This window comes from Struthio camelus, chromosome W (genome assembly GCF_040807025.1).
Source record: "Struthio camelus isolate bStrCam1 chromosome W, bStrCam1.hap1, whole genome shotgun sequence".
Taxonomy (NCBI): domain Eukaryota; kingdom Metazoa; phylum Chordata; class Aves; order Struthioniformes; family Struthionidae; genus Struthio; species Struthio camelus.
Window position 1 is genome coordinate 50,014,755 of NC_090981.1, and position 25,718 is coordinate 50,040,472.

General features: G+C 39.6%; 1 protein-coding gene across 4 annotated transcripts in view; it reads left to right on the forward strand.

The window, feature by feature from the left end:
- The window catches only part of LOC104146847 (chondroitin sulfate proteoglycan 4-like), a 38,864-nt gene that overhangs the window by 2,255 nt on the left and 10,891 nt on the right, over nucleotides 1-25,718 (forward strand). For 2 of the 4 annotated variants that reach the window (XM_068925250.1, XM_068925252.1), the window contains exons 2-7: nucleotides 7,146-7,309; nucleotides 7,895-11,464; nucleotides 12,222-12,692; nucleotides 13,586-13,762; nucleotides 19,132-19,330; nucleotides 22,469-22,600. In XM_068925250.1, coding sequence (XP_068781351.1) covers nucleotides 7,146-7,309; nucleotides 7,895-11,464; nucleotides 12,222-12,692; nucleotides 13,586-13,762; nucleotides 19,132-19,330; nucleotides 22,469-22,600 — 4,713 coding nt within the window. Of the gene's footprint in view, nucleotides 1-7,145; nucleotides 7,310-7,873; nucleotides 11,465-12,221; nucleotides 12,693-13,585; nucleotides 13,763-19,131; nucleotides 19,331-22,468; nucleotides 22,601-25,718 lie in introns of those variants that run through there. The other 2 variants (XM_068925251.1, XM_068925253.1) reach the window with 2 other exon arrangements.

The following is a 25,718-nucleotide window of genomic DNA, read 5'->3' on the forward strand; positions in this document are numbered from 1 at the left end:
CCCCAACAGGCAATTGTACTGTAATGGCAATTTCTTCTACCATTTGTGTGAGATTTAAAAAAACCCTGCAATTTCTATCACTGCTATATTATGAAGTATATATAAACCTTTCCAAAAATTTCAACAAAATATGTCATATAGGAGTATGACTATTAAGAATACACTTTTGCATGAAAGAATTCTTTTCCATAAGAAAACTTCATGTAACGAATCCTTTTTTTATCCTAAGGGCCATCTTCATAGCATCATTTTTGCAGCAGTTGGAGAAGCTTATTTCAGTAGTTTTAATAGAAATTAGTCACTTTTAAAGAACTATTCATTGTATAATAGTGTTAGAGGCCAACATTTATTTCTCTAAAACGTTTTGTGTATATTCTGAAGTTAAGATTCTCCTGTAGTCACAACTGTGGTTTCACTCATACTACCGGCAGCTTCAAGGGGAAAGGAAGGAATATAACTAGATACAGCAATATATGTGCAGATCGCAGCATTTTTGGATAGGTATTGGAAGTGTGTGAAAGAATTGCTTTGGGTCTTTTCTGATAAATGGCTCCAGGTCTGTACCTCAGCACAAACAAAACATGCTAAAGCTGCAGACTGGGAGCTGGGGCAGTATTTGCGAGCACACTGTGGAGTGCACTAGGGAGAGGCCTGGCATCCCTGCGGATGACGGGTGCAGTAGGTGGAGCCGTGGGAGCTGGGTCCACAGCTCTCTTATCTGGAAGCACCTGGAGAAGCGGGGTCAGCCCTGAATCAGTAGAGGAGCACTGGTTTGTTTCTGTGGGCATGTGTCTGTAGTACAGAATGTGAGCATGCGTGATAATTGCAAATGTATTGTTTAATCCCTCCTTCTGCCTTTTTTCTGACACAGGGCTGTTCAAAGCTTCTTACGTTAAGTACCTGGAATTAGGTTCTCTTTTTCACTTATGTGCTTGCCCTTTTTAATCTGGCTCTGCTTGTACTGTGCAATCAGAATAAACATACCACAACAGCTTATTTATATTTGGTATTAATAGGCTCTGAACACTTACTTCTGTCACTCACATCCCATCCCAAGGGAGACTCTTCCTCTTATGTTGGAGGTTGCATGCTGTTTTTCCTGTAGTTTATGAGAACAAAGCCGGGACCTGCGTGTTGTACAGCTAGCAATTCAGCCTGCAGTTTGAGATACCTGATATTTATTACCTCTCTTGTTATAATCCTGCAGTTCAGTACAAAAACGAAAGTTTTAAGGCCTGTGCTCATGCGCCCTTCTGCTCCGTAGAATGGATGCTGCTCTCTAGTTCCTTTGCGTTTTTTACTCCCAATTATTTCATCTTAGCAGAAGCTCTTTGGGACTAAAGCCGTCTCTTACTGTTTGCCTAGCAGGTAGTGCGTGAAGGCACTTAATGGTGCTTCACGCTATGCTTTAATGTATCCTGAAAGTACTTTTACTATGTGGAAACCTGCCTTCATCTTGAGATTCCACAGCCCCTCTGCCTCTCGCTGGAGCACCCTGCAAGACTTGGTAGTACAGAAGAAGCGGGTCAGCACCAAAACACAAGTAACTGTTCTGTGTTTTGAGAGTGGAGGGACATAGCAGGGGACAAAGCTATTCCACTTCTGTTTCTCTGCAGCCTAAAAGTGAGCTCTTCCAGAATGTGCTTAGGCTTAACATGAAAAGACTTGGGGAATGTAGCGAGGTCTGCCCTCCAAAAGGAGAGGTCACACCTTTCTCACCAGTCACAGGGAGAAACAGTGTGCACCCTTAGCCATAGCTTCTGCTTAAACATCTACAACAGTAGAGAGTCAAAAACAAACCTCACTTTGTCAACAGACAGCTGGGAAAACGTTATCGTTCTGGAGGATAAATAGTAATCTGAGCTGCTTGTTCTCGTTGATTTCTGTTCCCGTTATATTTTCGTGAATGAGCTGCGGGTGACAAATCTTTAAGGCCCAAATCTCAGCTGGACAATGGGAAACCTTTTAGTCCAAATAACTAAGACAGATGTCCTAGCCATAATATAGGCATCAAAACCAGTACCTCACCAGGCTCCAATGGTATCATATGAGTTTGTTGCACTTAGCCTGAGTGTGCTGTTAGGACAGAACCTCCATTTCGACCTTGCATCTTTCTGATAGAAAGATACATAACTTTATTTTCTTGAAGGGCTGTTTCACAATTGGGATGTCTTGGGAGAGGTGCGCATAAAGCACGTGCAGATACATTTCTGGGGTTGTTAGTTTTGGAACTAGAGGGCAGATAAGGCTTTTACTGCTTTATGTTTTGGGTGGAGAAAGCAAGAGAAAAATGATTTGAAGTGTAGCTGTTTGTTGAATTTGGTGATCTTTTTAATAGCAGAGAACAAATGTTGATCATGAACTGTGTTGTATATGAACTTTGTAACATTCTGGCAAAAAAAGCTAGTGTGTATAATTAGATCTTGTATCTACAGTCCCCAAAAAGCAAGGATTGCTGGGTTGCCCTACAGCTAAAATAATCAGAATCTCAGTTATGATGTCTAGATTTTAAATATTCCGTTATTCCATCTTTAATTGCGGTATGTGTATAAATCTCCTTATATGAATGTACAGTAGGATGGGTAAATTTTGATATAGTATACTTAAATATTTCCGTAGAAAGCCTCAGGAAATATAATCTGAAAGTTTTCCTTTTCATAGAGTTAGAGGTGGACCGGGATATCTGAGTGAAGGGATAAAATGCCAACCCAATGCTACTGCTAGATGTTAGGCTGGAGAATCCTTTGCTTTGTGATTCTGAGGACTTCTACTGTGTCTGGCCTGGTTTCTTGTGATTGCTTTTAAGAAAGATGTAATGCACACTGCTGGTTGGCAGTTTTCAGTAAAATTACTTGAAGTTTTGAGAATTTTGATTAAACTTTACATTTAAGCATCATCTGTTCTAATGGAAATGTTAGGAAAGATTTAGAGCTCCAACATGAAATTTCTAATCAGAGTTGGAGTGGGCTCAAAGGGAGGAGAGAGGGAAATGGGAGTCACAGATTAGCCAGTAATTCAGGTAGGACAGATCTTTAAATTGGCATCCCAAGTGACTGTGCCTTGAGGTTTTCTCAGCTGCTTCCACATGTCTTTTCCTGTGAGGCATAGTGACATACACTAGAATACATTGTCTGCTCAGGCAATCCAAAAGAATTGCTTCTTAGCTGATGTACTGAGTTCACATGTTCCAATAGCAAGGGAGCTCCAAGGCTGGTATTGCTGGTTGAACTCCGCTTACGTTCCTTAATGGTATGATTCACATCAGATGGTCAGGACAGGATGTCCCCTTTTCAAATGCTATGGCACCAGAGTAATTCTGAGGTCGCTCCTGAAGTGGTTTCATCCAGAAATCGTTCTAAAGAATCTGCCCTAGAGCAACTTGATTCCTTTACTACAATAACATGCTTCTTGGTTTGGTGGGCACCAAACAGAAATCATGCTAAGGCACAGTAGGTGGTCTTGGCTCAAGATCTGATTTAGTGCTGGATCAGTGCCTAGGTTGGTGTCGAGTTTCCTGCCCCACCTTCAGTGATGGATTCTGACTCTAAAATTTATAGTGAAAAGCAAAAGCTTTAACCCATGTTTCTTTTTTCTTTTTCAATAAGTTAATATCCAGTATAAACGCCGGACTGTTTTCCAGTGGCACACTGCAAAATATATTTTAACTCTCTGCAACTTCATTTCTCGTTATTCTAAATAGTGCCTAGTAATCTGTAGATAAGTTTAACTTTTGGTTCAATGGCTTTCAACAAAATGCAGTGGGGGGGCCCCCGCCCTCACAATGCTTGGCTCTAATGAAAATGTGATGTCTTTAAAAGTTATTTTCAAGTTCCACTAGTAGTCATTAATTTTGATGCAGAAATTATCCACTGAAATCTATGGGCTCTATTACAGTGATCATAATGAACATTCAGACATGAAGATCTGTGAAAGCTTTGGATTTTATTTGTTAACTTCTGATGATCTTCATTGATAAGATGATAGTGAAATCTCATTCTTGATTCCAAAGGAGTGCTAGGATGTCATGTAGCAATACCAACGTAACTGCTTCCAGAAGCTTAAGACAGCGAGTAGAAGGGTCCCATCTTCACTAGGTCAAACCTTCCTGTGCCCGTAACATTATATATAAATTGCTCTCCTAAAGTTATTACAATGGCTGAAAGAAGTGGAGAAATCCTTTGATTAAGACAGATTATTTCAGAAAACTAGGTTATGCTTCCTGTGGCTTTCAGGAGGACAGTTATCTCTGTGTCTGATCTGCTAAGATGGAGGTCAGAATCTCTTTCTTACCTGTATTATTAGATCCAAAGCACAATCTGGTAGGGACAATCAATTACAGCCTATCTGTTTGAGATAGACAGTGACATTGCTAGCCAGTGTCATAGTATAAATTTACCTTAATATAAAAATAACAAAAATTTAGCCTATTTCCTTGCTCATCAATGAAGTGTAGTCGTTTCTGTTGTTGTTTTTTTCTCTAGTTCTTTATTTCAATACTTTAAAAGAGCGATCTTACTCTCTTTATTATCTGAGCAATAAAAATATGCCCATATAAAACAAACCCCCAAGCAAACAGCTTTTGTTCTCTTCTTGTGTAGATTTTATGGAAGACCTGTAAGGTATATGAGAGCTATTTGAGGAGAGTTTCTTCTATTCTGGAAGTAAATCAATGGGGAATAATTCCTTTCTGTTCAGCTTGGAAATAATTCTTGTGTGCACAGTGATGACTCTTCCTTTGCAAGAAATACATGTACCTCAGTAATCTAAAAATCTTTCCTCTGTTTTTCTGGGCACTTAGTATAACACATCATTACCTAGCTTTTGGCTGTAGGGTTTGCAGAAATCTTATTCCTAGGAAAGCTACCTGGAATTTCTTATGTATAATAAAGCACGTTTTTAGATACTATTAGCAATTGTTTCATGAAATAGCTGGTTAACGAAACCCCAGGAGGAAATCGAGCCCTTGACTTGGTACTCTAATGTGCAGAATCTGGTCTGAATTGAAGAGTCACCAGAGTGTGTTAGGTTCAGCTGAGGGACAGAAGAACAGACTAAAGAATCCACTCCAGAACTGTGTTAAAATGAGAAGGCTGACTGAAAATGAAGCTAAAAGGTTCAAATTAAATTTTTAACTAGTGGCATTCCTAAAGGATGCCATCCTGGGAGGCTTGGCAAAAGGAAGCCAGTAAAGAAAAAGAGAAATCTTTGTTATTAGAAATAACAAAGCATCCTCGAAAAGGATTTTATCCAAACAAAGCTGAAAACACAAGCTCTGGCAGATGCAATACGAAAATAGGCCAGGAAAAAAAAAAAGGAAAAGGTCAAGGATCAGCTAGCTGAAGGAATCAAAGCTAACACTAAATCCCACTTAAGTACATCAGGAACAAAAACCTTGCAGACAATTTGTGAAGACAGTTGATTGCTTCTGTTATATTGATAAGTTACTCAGAAAGGGCATGGCTACTGCAGAGAAGCGAAATAAATTGATATCTACTGCAAGAGGGAAGATTCCCAAACTGAATTTCTTTTTTGGAGGGGGAATGAAAGACTTGGAAGGGAATTTGAGTGAAACTGAAATAATTTGAAAAGGTTATGGTACAGATGAAATGGATGCTGTCAAGTTGCAAAAACTGGTATTAATCCACAAGATTGCTAAGAAAACTCAAGGATAAAAAAGCCTACTTGCTAAAGGTAATGTCTAACCTTGCACTTAAAGCTTCCTGGGCACCTGAAGCCTGGAGAGTGGTGAATATTATATGCCAGTGTTTAAAAAAAGATTCTGGAGGAGGCGTGGATGACCAGATGACTGTAAGCTTGACATCTGAACTAGATAAATTACTAGATGTTTAACAAAGGATAGAATCTCCCTGGGGAGATTTCTGCAAGGGGAAGTTCTGCCTTGCAGATGTCTTGGAGTTTTTCAGATAGGATTGGGAAATGTGGATAAGGTCTATTTAGATTACCAAAAGACTTTGGGTAAAGTTTCTCATCAAGGCTTTTGAGCAGCCATTGGATAAGAATGTAGGTCTTTCTATGGATAAATAATAGCTAAGGATTAAAGACCGGAAGAGGAGAGTAAGAGTAAATGGTTGATTTTTTTGCAAAGGCAGGAAGTTATCAGCAGATTTCTGCGCTCTGTGCTGTTCAGTATAGTGATAAATGAGATGGTAAAGAGGATGAGCAATCAGATGAGAAAGTTTGCTGATGTTATTGCTCTTTGAGGTAGTAAAGAGAGGAGCAGAGCGTGAAGAACTGTAAGAGGGCTATACAGGACAGAGTGACTGGGCAACAAAAGGCCATACGTGAAATTCACAGTTTAAAGAGATGTAGAAGAGCAATCAAGACTACAGTCAAGGCTGCATATCTAAAATAATAGTCAATAAGCTATCCGTTACCACTGGGGAGGAAGGTTGTCCGTGATAGAAACTTCCACAAGTGTATCAGTTCCGTGCTCAGTAGCAGTCAAGAAAGCAAATTAAATATTTGAAATTATTAGGAAGGAAAAGGGAACAAAACAGTGTGATTGTGCCACTGTCTATGTGCATGGTTTGACCCATGTGTACTGTTTTCACTCCTTCATCTCAAGAAGGCTATGCTAGAACTGGAAAACGTTCGGAGAGGGCAGTAGGACTGGGCAGAGATTGCAAGGCTAGGACTAGTCAGCCTGGAAAAGAGATGGAGCAAAACGTATGAAAGAATGTGGTTTTTCACACAGTAGGCAATAGACCTGTGGGTCTTCTTATCAGAGGATGTCACAGATGAAGGTGTATGTCCGAAGACAGACTAGATGGGTGCTTCAGAGAGAAAACTTTCGGCAGCTACAAAATAATGCTGCCTGTAACAAACTCAGGAAAACGCCTGACGTGAAAGATAGATGGCAACTGGGAGAGTATTAGAGGGAAAGTATTAAATATGCTTGCCCTGTTCTTAGGATTCCCTGTGGGAACTATTGGAGAGAATTGGTCTTTGTTTCCGATTTTAAACCACGCTATATATCTGGGATCTATTTATATATATATAAATAATTGTTATAACAAATAATGAAGTTGTATGTATTTTTTAATATTTATTCAGCTGTAGATAAGGAAAAGAGATTTTTGTGTGTGTGACTGACCATCCTGTTTGCTTTTCTTTCTTCGTTTCAGTATCCTTTTATGGTGATAGTTTTGTGGAGTTGAACGTGGCAGAAGCATCCTCTCAAACGTCTTTACAGTTGCGGTTTCGAACAAGCAGGCCCTATGGACTGCTTTTCCTTGCAGCTGGGAAGAAAGATTATTGTTTGATGGAGCTATGCTCAGGAAATTTACAGGTATGATTTATAACTATAACAAAAAAAGGCATGTGTGGCCTGCAATTTTTAGTGTTTTTCTTTAAGCTGTTGCCTACAATAGTTGTCAGAGTTTGTTTAGAACAAAATGGAAAATTCAAGTAATATAACTGATAATTTCAGTACTTGGTATGTATTTCTTATAATGACAGTTATTAAAGTTGGCCTCTAGAAGCCTATTAGATCTTGAGAGAGTCTTAAGATCAAGATCACGCCATTTAAAGCATGAGGTTCGTGCTTCATGAGGGCTAAACTTCAGATTTGATGACGTTAGCATCTCAGAAACTTTCAAGGTAAGTTGTTCTTACAACATGATCGTCACTTGGGTTCCTAGAAATTGTTGGTTGTGGCAGAACTGGAGAATAGTCCATTCCTGCTTCTGCAACTAATCAAGTCAAATTTGTGATGGCAAGTAAACCTACACAAACTTTTAATGTGACTATTAAAAAAGATATTTTGTAAGTTATGTGATTAATAGGAAAATTTATGAAAATTAATAGATTAATTGTATATGATTGTCAGAAGTACAGCTTTGGGTTTTGATAGTTAAAATTCTGTCTCTTACAGTTGAGAATTAACTTTGGAGTGGGGGAGCAAGTACTGCATTCTCAGCAAAGTTCTCAGCTGAACGATTTAGCTTGGCACCTGGTTGAACTACATCATGAACATGACAATGTCACACTGGTAATTGATAAACATGATAGAATTAGTGCAAAAATGCCTGGAATTCTGCACGAACTAAATATTGATCATGGATTCTACATAGGTGGTGCTAGTAAACTTGATGTTCCTTACCTTGATGGAGCGCTGCCCAGTTTCCGAGGATGTATTGATGATGTGTCATTTAATCAGCTGCATGTTCTGATGCCCCTGAGACCTTCTCCTGGCTTTAAAAATGTCCGTGAAGTTTCAATGGGATGCAGTGATGAATTCTTTGCAGGCGAAGATGAACCCATTAGCTTCTTCAGTTCCAGATCTTATATTTCTTTCCCATTGTGGAACACTGATGAAGAGGGAATCTTGGAGTATGCCCTGCAAACCTCAGCTCCGCGTGGCCTGCTGCTTTATCATCCTGGACAAGCAGGAGATTTCATTGCAATGGAAATGGAAGATGGATTAATTAAGGCCTATATTGGAAACCATAAAAGTAGAACACAACTTTCCTCTCATAAGGCAGTCAATGATGGTCATTGGCACTACGTTGAACTGAAATTTACGGCAGAATATTTGCAGCTGACATTGGATGAAGAAACTGTGAAAACATCGTTACCTCCCCATGGCAAGCTGCCGTTTCTGAAGGGGCCTCTCTTTGTAGGTGGTGTAGATGAGAGCGCCCGATCAGACGTGGTTAAGTTAGAGCTAGCCTCAGTATCTGGGAAGTATGCCAGAGGAGGGTCCTTCAAAGGTTGCTTAAGAGACCTGAAAACCAATTCAGAAAAGAAATCACTGAAGAATGTTCTGGTTACAAAGGATATTTCAGCTGGATGTGAAACAGAGAATGCTTTTAATACAAATCCTTCTTTAAAGGCAGCTATAAGGAATCCTACTGTGGAAGCAGCCCCAACATTTGTTGTCTCCCCTGAAAGCTCCCTCTCCCTGGGCAAGGAAGATAAAAGCCACCTTCTAGTTCTAAATAACTTGCTTGTGCTAGAAGGTGGACAAGCTTCACTCGAATCTACACATATTAAAGTCAACTTAGACTTTGAGAAATTAGGGATTCATCAATCACAAATTCTTTTTGAAATAAAGGAACCACCCAGTCATGGGGACTTGAAACTAGATGTTGAACCAGTGCAGGAGGTGAATAAATTTACTCTGCAGGATCTGTGGCAAAGAAAGATTCTTTATGTCCATGATGGCTCTGAGAACACTTATGATTATTTTAGTTTCTCCGTTTCTACCAGCGGTGTAAAAGTTGTGCCTCCATATTTGCAAGGAAACGAGCAGCATGTGTTTAGCATTGCTGTCACTCCAGTAAATGATGCTCCTGAGATCACACTTCCTGAGGGAAACTTACTACTTCTGTTAGAGAACTCAAAGAAACGTTTGACTGGTGATCTAATAAAAGTTTTAGATAGGGATACGGATCCTGTGAGTCTCAGTCTTTCAGTGCTCGGAAATCTAAATGCAGGTGCAGGATTTTTAGAACATTCAGAACATCCTGGAAAAGCTATTACTACTTTTTCTAGCGAGGACTTAAGGAAAGGGAATGTTTTCTTTGTCCACACAGGTGTCAAGAACTCAAGGATTGTTCTGAGGGCGAGTGACGGTGAGAAAGTGAGCAACACTGTCGTATTACGTGTCATGGCAGTTCCTTTGGATTTCAAAGTTGTCAACAACTCAGGAATAAAACTGCTCCAAGGTGTTACAGCTCTGATCACACCTAGGCATTTGGCAGTTGAAACAAATGCCGTCCTACAGGAGCTGGAGATACGGTATGAGATCACAGAGACACCCCGGTTTGGGGAAGTCCAAAGGCAGCGTTCCCGAGGGGAATGGAAGCAAGTCAGCTCTTTTTCTCAACGCTCTGTTCAGCGCAGCCGTGTGAGATACTGTAGCACTTTTAAAGAAATTCAGCTGGAAAATGTTACGGAACAATTTAAATTCAAGGTTAGCATAGGAAGCAGAATCAGTGAAGAGTATGTGTTTCCGATCAAAGTGAAATGGTTAAGGTACAGTTTGTTGAAACATACTCCTCTAGAAATTGAAAAATCAAAAAAGAAATACTTGAATTCAGATAATCTGTTTGCTGTGCTTGTGGATCTAGAAATACCTGAAGATGAGCTTTATTTTAAAGTGCTGTCCCTACCAAAAAAAGGACAAATACTGCTTAATGACCGACCTTTGAAAAAAGATTCAGCCTTTAGCCAGAAAGACGTTACTGATCAAAAAGTAGCATACGAATTAATCAGCAGGCCCCATGAAGACGCCCAGGATTCATTTAGATTCCTCATTTCTACAAAATATCTGGAATCAAACTTCTATGACTTCAAAGTCAACATCAAATCAGGTTTCGGAAGCATTATTTTGACTAATAATGGCTTGACTGTTACTGAAGGTGAAGGAGAATTCATAACAAGCACAAAATTGTTTGTGCAAACACTGGATAATAAAACTTTCCAATATAAAGTTATAAAATTTCCTGAGCATGGGAAATTAAAACTCATTAATTTTTCAGATTCATTTGAGAGTAGTGATAATCTCACCACTTTCACTAACAAAGATATAACTGATAAGCGCCTTATGTATGTGCATGACGACTCTGAGACGATATTTGATGAATTTCTTGTCAGAGCTTCCAGTGAACAATCAGGAGAGTGGATGAACTCTGATCCAGAAGTAGGACCTTTGTCAGTAGAAATTAGCTTCAATATTTCTGTCCAGCTGAAGAATGACGAGAAACCAGTGCGTGTAGTTGATAAGGTATTTGACATCGTGAAAAATGGGCAGCGATTATTAACTTTGGCAGATCTTTGCTATCATGATCCTGATTCTGATTTTGATGATGGACAGTTGCTGTATACTAGACGTGGCATTTCCAATGGGGACTTGGTGCTAACAAATGATACCTTTCACAAACTCTATCAATTCAAACAAGAGGACCTGAAGCAAAAGCAAGTCCTGTTCATACACCGTGGTGCAGATTTTGGGCGTTTTGTGCTCTTTGTGACAGACGGCAAGCACTATACATCTTTACTTCTAGAAGTTAGTGCCACAGGTCCCTATGTTAGGCTGGCAAATAATACAGGCTTGTTGGTTCAAAAAGGAAAAGAGGAAACTATTACAACAGCTAACTTAAGTGCTGTTACAAACCAAGACATTAGAAGTGATCGTGAGATTACATATGAGATATTCTCTTTCCCAAAATATGGAAGAATATATGTAAATAATCTATTGATGGATTCCTTTACTCAACTTGATCTGATAGAGGGGTATGTGACCTACAGGCATGATGACAGCAACAACCTTACAGATACATTTAACTTTACAGTCCATGCTAAAGATGTCCAACTGGATGCTGGAGTGCATGTTCGCATATATTTAGAAAGTCATCAGTGGTCACCAAGGATTGTGAGCAGTAACAATCTCTTAGTTGAAGAAGGAAAACCCGTTAAAATCAGTAAGGGAAAACTGCAAGTAAGTTAACTGTGTTGTCTGTTTCCCTAAGATCTCGTAGTGCCTTTTCTTCCCTGGGCTGACTCGGTTATTGCAGATTCTATAGCCTCTCAGAGAGGGACTGACCAAAGGCTCGGGCTGGTGCTTGAGAAAGTTAAGATTTGAAGAAGCTGCACTTGTGTATTTGTTTTAGTCATTACAATTGCACATATTTATGTTCATGTTTCCTTGTTAGTTGAGCAGGTGGGAAACGCCAAGGAAGAAAGGATTACATTTCATGTGGTTTGGAGCTAGCCCAATTAACACTTATCTGAGGATTGGATCCAAAATTTTAAAAACATCGGACATCAAAAGTCACAAATGTTAGGTTGTATCTCTTTGTTTAGTACTTTCCTGTGTGTTTTTCATGTCTAGCTTTACAGTAACCACCACAAGGGGGCTTCTGCAGCGCTTTGTTGCGCAGACTGTGAAATGCTTGCTTTAGGAAGTGGTCTGCAGATCTTGGGCTATTAATTAATTTCACAGTGTGTTGTTTTTCAGAATTTACAAAACATATTTGCAGTTACAAAACACTCCCATGCCATGTTATTTAACACATGTCTACCTAAAGAATTATGTTATACTAGGAATTTGCAGACGTACCGTGTGACCCAAACAAGGAATGCCAGTTAATTAGGTAGACAATCCCAAGGTTAAAAGTGGAAAAATTCAGAAGAGAATTAAAGATTTTCTCCTGTTTTTGTTTAAATCATGTTGTGTTTGTGTTTTAAAATTTAAGGTTGTTCATGAAAACAGTTCTCCATCTGAGATTGTGTTCACAGTAAGAGAACTTCCAGTACATGGATACATTCGGAAGTTTTCATCAGAAGAAAGCCACGTTGGTTCTGACCAAAAACCAGTTTTGACGTTCACACAGCAAGACGTTGATGACGGCAACGTTCAGTACGTGCAGACAGTTTCTGACCAACTAAATGATCGTTTTTCTTTGGACGTGACCAATGGTGTCCGAACAGTGAGTGGAATAGGAATCTCTGTAGAGATCATCCCCAGAGTGATTCCACTGGAAGTGCAGAACTTCACAGTAATGGAAGGGGGTTCGAAAGTCCTGGTGGAAGACTACCTAAAAATTTCTAGCAGACACTTTGCAGGACTCAGCTGTGAATTTATTTTAGTTGAGCAGCCAAAGCATGGGTATGTTGAAAACTCTCACGTTCCTGGAGTAAAGTTAACCAAATTTACCAGAAAGCAGGTAAGGTGTTTAGATCCACTTTACTACGGTCATGAGTAGTTCTTTTGATTGTATTGTTAAATGCTAGTTTTTGCCTGCAGTGCGAGGACGTGGTGGGAGGTGGTAAGATGTGTGAGTCCAAGCTTTATTTTGGCTTTGTAGCAAAGATCTTGCAGCAGTTGCTATCTGGTCGTTTGGGGTGGGCAGAGAGGGGGGTTGGTTGTTACGGCCAGCCACAGTTCCTTGTGCGCTAGTCACGTGAAATAGTGTGCCATGATCATGGTAGACTGAGGGGCCATATACGCTCAGGCGGAGTTGTTACAGTCTGGAAATCTAAGGCACTGTGGAAATCTAAGAAAAACAGACTGTGGGTATATCTTGAAGAGGACCAACGGGATGAAGGGGTATGAACTGAGCAAGGAGTAGAAACCAATTTTGTATTTAGGTTGTGTGTTTGCTCAGAAAGAACCGGTATGTATATAATAAGCTAATTCTCAATCTGTTAGCTCCAAGAAACAAAACTATATGATAAGTCACCATCCACTACTACTCACCGTTTTCAGTTTAATGTCTCCAGGAAATATTGTGGTAAATATAGTGGGATTGGATTTTTCGTTTTCCCTTTAGGGTGAGGGAGGAATGCCTAGATTTGCAAGAAGTAAGCAATTTAAGATATTTGACAAGAAGAATGGACAGATGAGCTATAGAATTTACTGCTATGGAGACAGAATAGAGATAGAGGAACAGATCAGATATGAGCATAAATAAATTCTTAAAGGTCATAAAAAGTTGAGGCAAGACATCCAGGATAGGACCCCAGGGCACTACTAGATTTGACTGTCTCTCTCTCTCTCTTTTTTTTTTATTTTTATTTTTAATGACACCTATTATATTCAGATTGTTACATTTTTCAGGTTGAACAAGAATTAATCTACTATGTTCATGATGACAGTGAGGAACTGACAGACAATTTTACAGTAATAGTAAATAACACAGAACTTTGGAAACAAAGTTTGCCGCACACTGTATTTGTAACTGTTAGTGCGATAAATGATGAAGCTCCTGTTATAAAAGTTAACAAAATTCTTCAGGTATGTTTGTCATCATTTTAAAATGTTGATCTTTAACCTAATATCATTTAATATACCTTCGTTAATGAGCATTATGTGCATGTTTGGTGGGATATTCAATATATTAGAAGGTTGTCCTGATATTTAAATGAATTAGTGTTAAGGAAAGATAGTATAAAGGTAATTTTCTTCAGGCAGATTCTAGCCATTATAAAGAATGTTTTCTGCTGTTGTAATGTAAACCAGACTTATCTAGAGGGCTGACTGAGCTTTCTTTTAATCTTAAAGATGCATGTAAAGTCTTTTGGACTGACATTGGGCTTGCGGCAGTGGACGGCCAGATACAGAAGCTATTATTCTGTAACATTGTGAGCTAAAAAAAGGCTTGCTAACTTGGGTCAAATTTCCCTTCTCCTCCAAATTCCTAAGGACATTTTAAAGATTGTTAACTGATGCTGCTTTTTTCTCTTAATAACCACAGCCAGCTTATAATCTTACAGTATTGAAAAAAGTCAGGCTTAGTTTCTTCTCATATCTCTTCGCATGGTGTTAACTCCTGTCACTTTAGTGCTACTTCAGATTTCCTTTGTTTTTAGGATGATAATTATTTGTGTTATAGTAGCACGCAGTAACCAGAATCAATTTATTCTGAACACTGTACCCCTGTAAACCAAAAAGACAATCGCCACCTGAAAAGGCTTTCGCTCTGAGATGGGTAAAAACAAACTGTGCAGCTGTGCAAAGCAGAATGAAATGGTGCAGGTCAGCTGATGAACCCGTGGTTGCAGTAAAACGTCTGTGAGGCATCAAGACAGGGAAGACATTTAAGAATAGATCTGAAAGAAGATAGTGAGGATATTGAGAGGCTGCATCATTCCCAGTGCTGCATAACGCAGTTTACAAATTGATGGCACCTAAAACATGCATTTAGTTTTGCATGTTTAGTAGTATTTTGCATAGGGAGAATGTATTGCTGTAGAGATGATCATAGCTTTGTGTTGTGTATATAGGCTTTTCACATGAGAAAAGATAGAATTTTAAAACAGTGATAACGGTAGTAGTGTGCAGCTTCACAGTAATGGCAGGCAATCTGTGATAATCTGCAGACACCTACAACGCAGCACGCTGTAGCTATTAGATCCCTACCCCATGCAGAGACTGCTGACAGAAGAGCAGACTCTCTTTGCAGGCAGTTGATATTACAGAGTAAAACCTCTTCTGCTTGAAGTAATTACAGTGGTACTCTGTGGACACCAGCACCAGCACAGCAGGCAGTAGCGATTATCTAGTAGCAGATGAGAGAGATATATGTCCAGTCAGATTTCTTTCTGTGTCTCCCTACTGGTGTGTTACTGGCTTTGAATTACAGTCTGTTCGCAGAACCGAGGCTGTGCAGTGCAGTGCAGCGCAGCACACTGATTTCTCCAGAATGGCTGTTAAGTGCAGCCCTCCCATGAGGAATTATAACATGGCTTAGCCTAAGAAAGCTGGTCCTCTCCACTGGGCACACAGTCTACCTACCCAGAACCAGGGTGTTGCATTTACTGTGGTTTTCCTAGTCATGCATAGCTGTTGCTGAGAAATAGGCTTTATTTGTGTAGTGAGTGGGTAACACGTAAGAGGGATTCATGTGCGTATAGAAACAAAGCTGGCAGTCAAGTTATATAATGTATATGTATACACTGTATGTGTAGTCAAGTTATATACTGGGAGGCATACATCAAGATGATTCTTCTTCAGAGCAACCTTGCACATCCCAAATAGGTTGGAGAAAATGTTTTTTGTTTTTTGTTTTTTTTCACTCTGACTAGATACTGAGATGAACTGGGCATTCCTGTGTAGGATGATACTTGCTGATGCTCAGGTTCTAGCCAAGCAGTCTCTGTCTCAAGGATTTGGCTGGAATGAAAACTGAGTAATAAACTGTGTGTTGCTTTTAAAAATGAAGTAGTTCTTTTAGTCCTTATCATTTGAAAGGTCAGAAATGTACAAAATGTACGAAAGTGTAAAATTGGGGGTGAATACTGTGAAAACTGAGGTGTCTACAGGAGGTCTTATCCAAAACACCTCATTTTAAAAATAAGAGAAAATGCTTCAATTTTATGCTTTGGATTTTGTTGCGTTTTTTACAGACGATCAAGTTCTGTGTGCTGCAGTGCATGCCTGTCTTTATTTTATGCACTGTCATCTTCAGTAGGACCATTTGAGCTGCCTGAAGTTTAGCATCTCAGAATTTTTGCAGGTCTCGATCTAAAAAGAGTTTGAAAGAACAGCTAAGTGAACAACAGAATTAAAAATTAGGTTCCCATATGGCACTTGCTATTGAGAAACAGGCTCTCTTGAAGAGCTGTGGTACATGCCTGGTGATCTTGGTGACGATACAGGAAAGTTAACTGGGGCTTTGTCACGGGACTTCAGGCCAAATGCAAGAAACTGTTGAGCGTGTAGATTCCTGCCAAATGATTCCTTCAACTCCAGCTCCCTCACCTCTGGGGCATCCATAATGTCCCTTCTTCAGTCCGGTGTCCATTGTATATACAAGGTTGTGAACACCTTGGGGGGAGTTTCAAGAGGACAAGCAGCTGAGTATTTGAGGGCTTGTTTCTGATCTTTTTTCAAGGCAATGAAAGTAATTGAAGTCGTCGTCTTTCCATTTTTGGTTGAGCTTTTATAACATGCTGAAGTATTTACATTAATGTAATACATGAGCTTTAGAAAGTTTTACTGTACTGCGAGTTTCTGTAATGTATGCTAGGAATCCTTGCATTTAATTCAAAGCATTTCCATTAGAAAAATAAGTGCTTGAGGGATAAATGTATTTAGTAAGTGAATTCATACATTATTTTAGGGTTTATTTCCTATAATTTTGGCAGGTTTAATAGCGAGGGTTTGGGGGGGAGGGGGAGGACAGGATTGGGGGGCAGGCAGAGAGAAAAATCTGATTTGTAAAGAAAATTGGTGTCCTGGCTTTACTTGTTCCATTTATGTATGTGTTTATATATGTTTATCTGTAGTACAGCTCTGAAATGACTGTACCCTTTTGTTGCCACAAGAGGGCTGTATTTTCCTATTACTTGATTTTTTTCAAAACAAAATTCAAACGTCATTTTTTTGTGTTTTAAAACATTCACTTATTAAAATGGCTGTGTACATAGAGTATATAATAGGATATGTAACACAAAAGGAGAGAGGAAAGGCAAGCTGAATGCTGCAAGTAGAGCGGAAGGGATTACTTCCCAGCATTCGGGGTCACAAATCTTTCTGTAGACCATGCTGAAGGTGTTATGCAAATGCAAAGTTAATGTAATGCTACATCCTAGAGAGGCAGCATATAGTTTTCATGATGCTCTTTAAGGAGGACTTGATCCCAGATATCCCAGATGTGAAAAAAGCCACTTGTATGGTGTTTGCAGTATTCTGAGTGTCCGCTTCCATACAGCCCTTTTCAGCTCTTATCTCCTTTCATCCTTTAAGGATCATGTTACAGGTCACAGAGGACCTTAGCATGTATAGTACTTTAAAAAAAAAAAAAGTGTATTAATGTGCTGGAACAATAGAAGTAAACACTGGCGTTACAGTCGAAAAGCTCAATTTTTCCTTCAGTTAAAGAGAAAGTTTTTAGAAAACTTACAGAATTTTAGCCAGAGTCATACGTGGTAACATATTTGCGTAGTCCTTTCTTACGTTTTTCCGTACTCTCTATGTGACCTTGCATTTTCTGTGTAGAAGAGTCTGAATCAAGTATTAGTAGCTTGAGTTGAAATGGTCTCAGAACACCAAACCAATGACACTAATGCACTAAACTAGTGACAATAATGCACCTACTTGGTGCTGGTCATTAAGAAGTCTGCCTTTGCTGTTAGTTACCATCCTGTGTTTTCCTAGGTGACATCTTCTATAAAACTTCTCTAGTAATTACATTATAAAGAAAGAGCCATTTTCTCCCTTGAAATATGTATCTCCTTTGCAAAATATGTTACATTTCTGTGATAGAAAACATCTTAACTTTTTTTTTCCCAAGCTTGTTTTCTTAGTTAGAAAAGACGTATAATTTCATTATAGTATCTCTTTCTCAATGGCGATGATTTTATGATACAGTGTAGGCTGAAGTCCTTCTATTGAAGTGTTATGGCAAAAATGCCAGTGACTTTTTAAAAAGTTAATATTTCATCCACACTTTTAATTAAAAAGTAACAATAATACTCAGGGAAAAGTCTGTGATTTTGATCTGCGCTGATTTTTATTTTTGGCAGATGTAAAACATCCTTTGTCAAGGATCACTTTAAGCTTTTGGCGTGATATTGCTAGCAGATATTTATTAGAAGTGTACTAAGGCCCTAGGAGGACAGGAAAGGACAATGCAGTAAATGTTTTGAGGTTCAAGTCGAGGCTTTAAAATCTCAGGCTTTAAAGATTGCACACAATGAAATAAACTATGTGAAATGAGTTGGCATTGAGGTGTTGAATGTTTAGGGACTTTAATTTCATTTTAGGATAGATACGTATTGTTTTTTGTTAGTCTTAGTGCTTGTTCATAATTCTTAATAAATACAGCAAAGATGAAGAGTAAAGGAGACTGTTGCTTACCGTTTCCAAACCGGAAATAAACCAGTGAGTTGTGAATGAAGCTCAGATAGCAGTCCTCTCTGCTCAAAAGAAGGATCTTGCAGTGTGTGCTTAAACTTGAATGTGAAAAAAATGCATCTATATTTGCTAGAATTAACTAATGGGTTTTCTACCATCTTCCCAAATATTAGTTACTTGTTTTGGCTTGAAGCATGACCTTGCAAAGCGCCAAGCAGCTATTGGAGGTGTTGCTGCTCTCATCTCCCACTGGAATGAGCGCCTCTGGGAATTGTTCAGTGCACAAAAAAAGGGGTCTTTAGTGCATATTGTAAAAAGAAAACTATCCAGCAACAGGAAGTGTTTCATTTGTAATAAAGATGATGTTGTCCTCAGGCTGTTTTTCTTTTTTCTTTCCCTGTAATGAAAGTTGAGCATGTTGAATGCCCTGCCGACTGTGAAGTAGGTGACGCTGATGTTCACGTGTATGTGTTGGAAAAGAGTTCCTTGACTCAGTTATCAAAATACAGTTTTGCTAAGTTTGTAAGATTTTGAATAGTGCCTGACAAATAGAGTATCTCTCCTGCTGCTATCTAAAATCTAAACTGATGTTGAATATGTTTGCTAGTATTATTTCATGTTCTTGTTTTTGAAAATCGTTTGCCAACATTAACTATTTCCATCCGTGATCAGAAATTTGGATGGACAGTAAGGAAACATGTTATAGTGACATACAGTAGGAATCTCTATTCTTTCTTTATGTGTTTTTTTTCCTGTTTTTCTTTTGCATGCATTTTCTTTCTTTTTATTTTCTTGTATTTTTCTAGGTCTGGGTGGGTTCAGTCACAGAAATAACTGTTGACGACCTCTGTGCAGCAGACAAGGACTCCTCGCCATCAGAACTGATATACACCCTTACTCCGCCTAGCAATGGGCACTTGGCTCTGAAGTCTTCTCCAAACAAAAGCATCCTTAATTTTACTCAGGCTGATATAATAGAAGGGCAGCTGGTATTTGTACACAGTGGTATGTAGTTCCAAAAATACAACCTCTGTTACCAAAATACTGGTTCTGTTCACTGTATTTGTGTTTGTAATCCTTTGAGGATATCCTTGTAATGTCACAAAAATCTCAGAGCACTGGTTATGTGATATGTGTTCTCACAAACCAAACCGGAAAGGGTCCTGATGACTATTTAAATATGTGCCTACCAAGCATCCCCCGTTTTCTGGGGGAAGAAGTAGTAGTTGTTCAGTTAATGGCAGTCTCCTGAACATAAATCTGTGGCTTGCAGGAACAAATGTTGCCGTGCAGCTTTCAGAGACATGAAGTTGAATTTTTTGACCATTGTTATTGAGCATCTCTTGGAGCTTTTCCGTCCTGGTACGGTGCGGAGCTATTCATGAACTAACAGGCTCTCAGGTACCTGGCAGAGTATAGTCATGTTCCTGAGGAGCTCTGGGCAGTGCAATTACAGTTCCTGTGGGTGATGTCAACCCTCCCTTCAGGCTGTGAAGGAATTCAGATTTATCCCTTGACTCTGGCCCAGTGGCCAGAGCTAGAAATTGGGTTATTTATGCTGCTATGGGCGGAATGTGTGGGCAGTGAGAAAGGAGGTCAGGGCTGCCTCATGGATCCCTAAGTGGTGGCACCAGGAAGCTGCAGGAATGAGTGTCCCGGGAAGATTGTAGTCTGAGGTGGAGCTGGCACTCTTACGGGGTGATAGCTACTTTTCTTTTACTCCAGCTCTATTTTCATATTACCTCAGCTGAAAGGAGAAGAAACTAAAATAGAAATAAGCCTACTGTGTTTTGGATAAGGTGTTGAGAGAGGTACAGAGCTCTCACACCAGCCCCGAGGCAGGGTGGAGTTGTTTTCAGTGCTCTTGCGTTCAGCAGTCACTTCAGATCTGTGCTGTGACTTCGTGAAGGTTGGTGCAGGTTGAAGAGCTCTGGCTTCAAAGGTAATATTTTGCAGAGTGTGTATGTGTTGCTGAAGTTGCTTTGCAAGCAGTCTAATAGCTGTTGGTGAGCTCTAGATATTCTGCTCAAATAGCAGGTCAAGAACATGGCAAAAGTGAGTCAAGCTGTTTAAGCTGTTGTTCCAAGGGAGATTTTGTCATGTAAAACCCCTGTGGTAATGGAAGGGTAGTAGGAAGATGGTAGTCTTGGTTTGAGGAACTGAATCCACTCTGTGTTTCAGAAAGGGTAAATGCACACCTGCAGCCTTAGGAAATGAATCTAGTTTAAAAGAAGAAAAAAGCAAATTTTATTTTTCAGTGAGCGGGAGTGTGGGATGTACTGTAAAACTAAAACGTGAAACTGCGCAAGTCATGTGCCTGCTCGTGCAGCTGCTCTGTCTCTGCCATCCACTTGCCATCGTGGCCTGTGGTGTTTCATAAAGGACTCCTGCTAATTCACTTTATCTGCTTTCTGTCTGGAATGTTCTTTCCTCCTTCGTCTTTCACTGTTTTTGGAAGTGTACTCATCTTCTTGCCCCGTGGGCCTTTCCTTATCTCTGTAAAACTTTTTTCTTCATCTTAGCTCAGTGGTTTTTTTTGCTGAAGTTTTGTATTTGTTTCCTCAATAATCCCTGAATATTCTGTCATGAGCATAAATGCCGAAACAGAACATACCTTTCCTTTTCTGTACTCCTCTTTCAGCGTGCAAATTCTTTCCTTGTTGCACTCTCGCTCGCGTTCCAGCGTGCTGCCCATCTGCTTTGGCAGGACGGAGTCTGCCCTTAAACCCTGCCAGTGGTTTTCCTCAGGACGGTACTGAGCTGAACTCCTGTCAGCTCTCCTGAAGCCTCAGTGTCTTGCAGTGCAGTTCTTGCAACCCTGTATCTGATCTCCTTTTTATTATTTCTGATTAGTTGTCCATTTAAAATTAATTATGCTAAAGTAATATATGCTTTACCCAAGCAGCGCTTGAGGGTTTAGTTCTGTTCCTGACCGTGTCAATGACAAATTTCCAATTATGTGAGTCAGAAAGATGCTCTTCATTAGCCAAGAAAGCGGGTAAAGCTAAGTAAGCATTTTTCTCCCAATCTGAGGCAAATCCTAGACTCCTCATTGCCCTTTTAAAAGTGCAACCACTTGTGTATTTTTATCAAGAGAAAATATCAGAAAATAAAAGCTTTAAAAATATAAAAAAAAGTTGCCTTGATATTCCAGAGCTGCCTCTGTGCTTGCCCTCGGGGATTTGTTAATTATAATTCCCTAGGGGAATTGTTAATTGTACTTAATTTCCCTAGGGAGTTGTTAACTATAATTTCAGAACCAACATGGATTCCTCTGATAATTCCTTTATAGTTAGGCAAGAAGTGCTGGTCTTTATGTAAAAGTACGTGGCAACCTTGCACTTCAGGATATATGTTCACGTAGCAGTATGTCATGGCTAAAATAGACAAAGCAAGCGGAAGAGCGACAGTAACTATTGGCAGCCGATAATGTAATTTTTCATTCATTTTTTCTACCTGAATAAACAATTGGAGGACCCTGTACTTAACGCACTGTACACCTAAGAAAGTCAGTTCTGAGAAATTTTTACAGGAATCTACTCAGTCTCCTGGAACAGGTCCTAAGATTAGAGAAGAAAATGGGCATTTGTTATGAGTACACATAACCTCTGAAATAGTTTGAACTGTGACAACATGTCCCCTTCAGCAAAGCTGAAGGAGAGCAAAGGAGAAGGAAACAGTTAAAGGAGTGAATCAGCTCCCAGGTTAAACGTAAACCAAAATAAAGGCCTGTTCTAGTTATTTTTCTCCCAAAATTACATCTCTGCCAAAATGTGACTGCTGAAGTGCTCAGGTCCCTCCTAAGATATAAAAGGAGGAGAAGATTTGGGGGCCAGTGTCTCTCCAAGTTTGAGCTGGTTTCAGCTCCACTAAGCTCAGTGAAAGAAGGCGGCAGTCTGGTGATTTACATCTGTGGGATATTTGCCCTTCAGTATAAGCAACAACCGGTAGTTCTTCCTTGGGATGGTATTCTCTGCTTTATGATGTTATTTAATTCTTAGTTAAAATACACTGATCAAAAATGGCTTCAGGATGACTTTGGTTATATTTCACTGTAGTCAAAAGCAAAATGTGTGCCATGTATGTTTGTGTGTTTTAAAGGAAAACCAGGAAAATAAAAGAATATGTTTTTGTTTTCTACAGGAGCAATGTCAGGAGGCTTCAGCTTTCAGGTTACAGACGGTTTGAACTTTGCACCTCGACAAATTTTTAGCATCACAGCTCGGCTTCTAATAATTAGCCTGGAAGTGAACAAAGGACTTGGAGTCTTTCCAGGTCTGGTTTTAACAGATTACCTTGATTTCATGCACTTGAAATAATGTCATAAGCTAACATGTATACAGTTATTTGTTAGATAGCTATCTGATGAGACTATAGATAACTGTACATGGAAACATCTATCTGTCTGATTTTTAAAAGAGAGGTCATGTTGTCTCAAATGTTCTTACTGTTGTATAGGCTTTAATTTTTTGATATGCATATGTGCTGTCAGTGGTGGAAGTAGGCAGTGAAATACAGAAGCGCAGTGTGACAGTAACATTGTCTGCCTAAGCACTGAAAATTTCCTATTCAAATTAGTTTAAAAGCTCAATATTGCTTTCATAGAAATAAAAATGCAAAGTGCTGGTTAGAATACTCAGCCTTTCTCAGCTGGTTGTGATTTTGCCTAGTAAAAACAGGGTGAAGCCTGTGTCTGTGGGGCTCTGAATAGCACATTCAAGCTAACCAGAATGCAAGTTCGCTCTCTTATTTGAGTAGAGTAGAGTTATGGAGAGCAGCTGGGACTCGCTGTGAATCAGAAGGACTAAACAGCCTTGATTCATATTTGTGCACTTGGAAGTAGCTGGGTCAGCAGCTTCATAGGTTTTTTTTTTTTTTTTTTTTTTTTAAAAAGAAATCCTACTCGTGTAGGAGTTGATGAGTTCAGGGAATCTCACCAGAGCTGCTTATTGCTCTTCATTGGCGAGAGTAATCACTCACGGAGTTAGTAATCTAACATTAAGTGCAGGATTAAAGGAGAAATAAAGATTAGTCTTCTGTTGGCAGCATCATGAATCTTACTTCTCATGTAGATGTTGTTTGTTCTGCCTTCTTTTTTTCTCTGAATGTGGTCTGTATAGCGAGAGAGAGAGAGAGAGAGAGAGAGAGAGAGAGAGAGAGATTCAAAATTGGGAAAGCTCTATAGATATTAATCTATACCTTGATTTATTAATCCTATACAGAAGAGGAATACTTCAATTTCTTACACTTCCTGAATATAAGCTATATAAGTAAAGGCTTGCAATGAAAGCCACTTAAACACAGGCAACAAAAAATGGGATTGTAGCAGCGTGGTCTTCTAATTCAGTCGATGTAAATGGGATTCAGATAAATCCACTTACAGAGCTTGTTAATCTGTCTGTGATTTTGGTGTGTAAGGGTGCCTCAGGCACAGAGGTTCACAGGAATTCTGTCTTAAGCTAAAGATAATTGTGAGAAAAATATGCATGATGCTTTTGTAGAAGAAAAAATCTCTAGACTTTCTATCAGTTCCCCAGCTTGGAAAATACAATATTTCTTTCAGCACTGCAAGCTATACTCATCTAGGCCTGCAGCTTTTGCTGAATTCTCACTTACTTTGAGTTAGTAGTACTTTTTTAATGCCAAAAAATAAATTTGCTACCTTTTTCACCTTTTCTATTTTTGCCAGTTTTAAAGACATTCTGGAGCTGTACAGATTTCAGTGAGCAAATATTGGTACTTGCTCATCATGGAATGACTGTTCAAACAGTGGTGGTGCCAGCTGCCCACCCACACACATATAAACAATAGCCAGTGTCCTGTTACATTTTATAGCACTGCAAGAAATATTAATTTTGAGACAGCATGAAGGATTTTCTCTCCAGGGAAGTGAAACTTGAATGTATTATGAAGAATTTGCCATGCCTTCATGACTGGATGTAAACTATTCTCTCAAGCATATTATTCTGTAGTTTTATAAGCACATGTACTGCTGTCCTCTCTCCTGTTGAATATACCAGATTTGTTTGTGCAATTTATGGATTTCTTCTGTCCAACAGCAGGTTGTTTTATTCAGTATGGTCCTTAAATTGATAGATATGAGTTTTTCCTGTGCATGCTATGTAACTGGAATATGAGGAATTTGCTCTCTTTAGGGAAGCTCAAAGAAAGAATGAGTTGAGTTGCTATTTGGGAAGAAAAGACAGCCTAGCCTGACTTGTAGTTACTCAGAAGCAGAGCTGTCTGAGTCAATCAGCCGAGATGGTCCGTAGCTGTGTAGCAGTGTTAGGAAGAATGCTCATGCTAGAGTAGTCTCCCAGTTTTGAATGTAGGCAGTAGCAACAGATACAAAAATTATTAGGTACTGATAATGGTGTTATGCTATTGCATTCTGCCCACGTGGTTTAGTGCCGCTGTGCTCTGCACCACCCATCGCTGCGGTGTGTCTTCCTCTTCTCTCTCTGCTCCTTTTCCCAGAGTTTGGATGGTTTTGCTTGTGTGATGTCTGTGCCCCCATGCTTAGGAACAGGCTGTGTTCTCACTTCTCTTTCCTTTACCCAGTCCGTTAGCTAGCGAAACACCTTCCTTTCTCTGTTGAAAAGTGCCAAACCAGAGCAGAACTGCTGCACGTACTGGAAAAGATGTTCAGGTCTCAGGAGAAAAGTGGGGGAAGGAGGAGGTTGTCTGAGGGAAGATTTCATTTCACAGGAAAGGGTGAGAAATTTTAGTGTCTGTGGCCCTAAACTATATTTCAGCCTTTGCGGTGCAGCGAAGTCCCTTCTGATCGAGTCCTGGCTCTTGAGTAAGATCTGGTGTATGAGGAACGAGCTAGGAGTTTGTGGCACAGAGGTTCGTGTCCCCTCCACCCCCTGCCTCTGTACTGTGATGGCAGCGCTGTAATGCGTGGTATCATTATCATGAAAAATCGAAGTGGTACCATCCACCGCTACAGCATAACCATTTTTGAGAGTTACTCTGTCTTAAATCTGTTAGGACACGGGGCCCTGATTTGCATAAGTATGAGGTTATTGAGAAACAGCTGTGTCGTGCAGATGGCACGTGGTCTGATTAGCCGTTGCTCTCTGTTCTACATTCCTGACCACATCTGCTGTGCACACAACACAGGGTCATGCTTCCTCACCACCTCCTCACACAGAAAAGGAAAAGGAAGAGTAGAGAGAGGAAGAGGAGGGGCACATCTTGAATTAGGTACAGTGCAAGAGATTCTAGACCTGAGGGATTGCTTTGCCTTTCTAAGGAATATGGATGCAGAGAGGCATGGGAAGGTAAAAAGGGGAAAACAAAGAGAGCAAGATGATCTCATTTTGTTACAACTCTGTTTCAAAGTAGATGTGGTTTGAGCCAGGGCACAACCGCGTGTAGAACAGGCGGA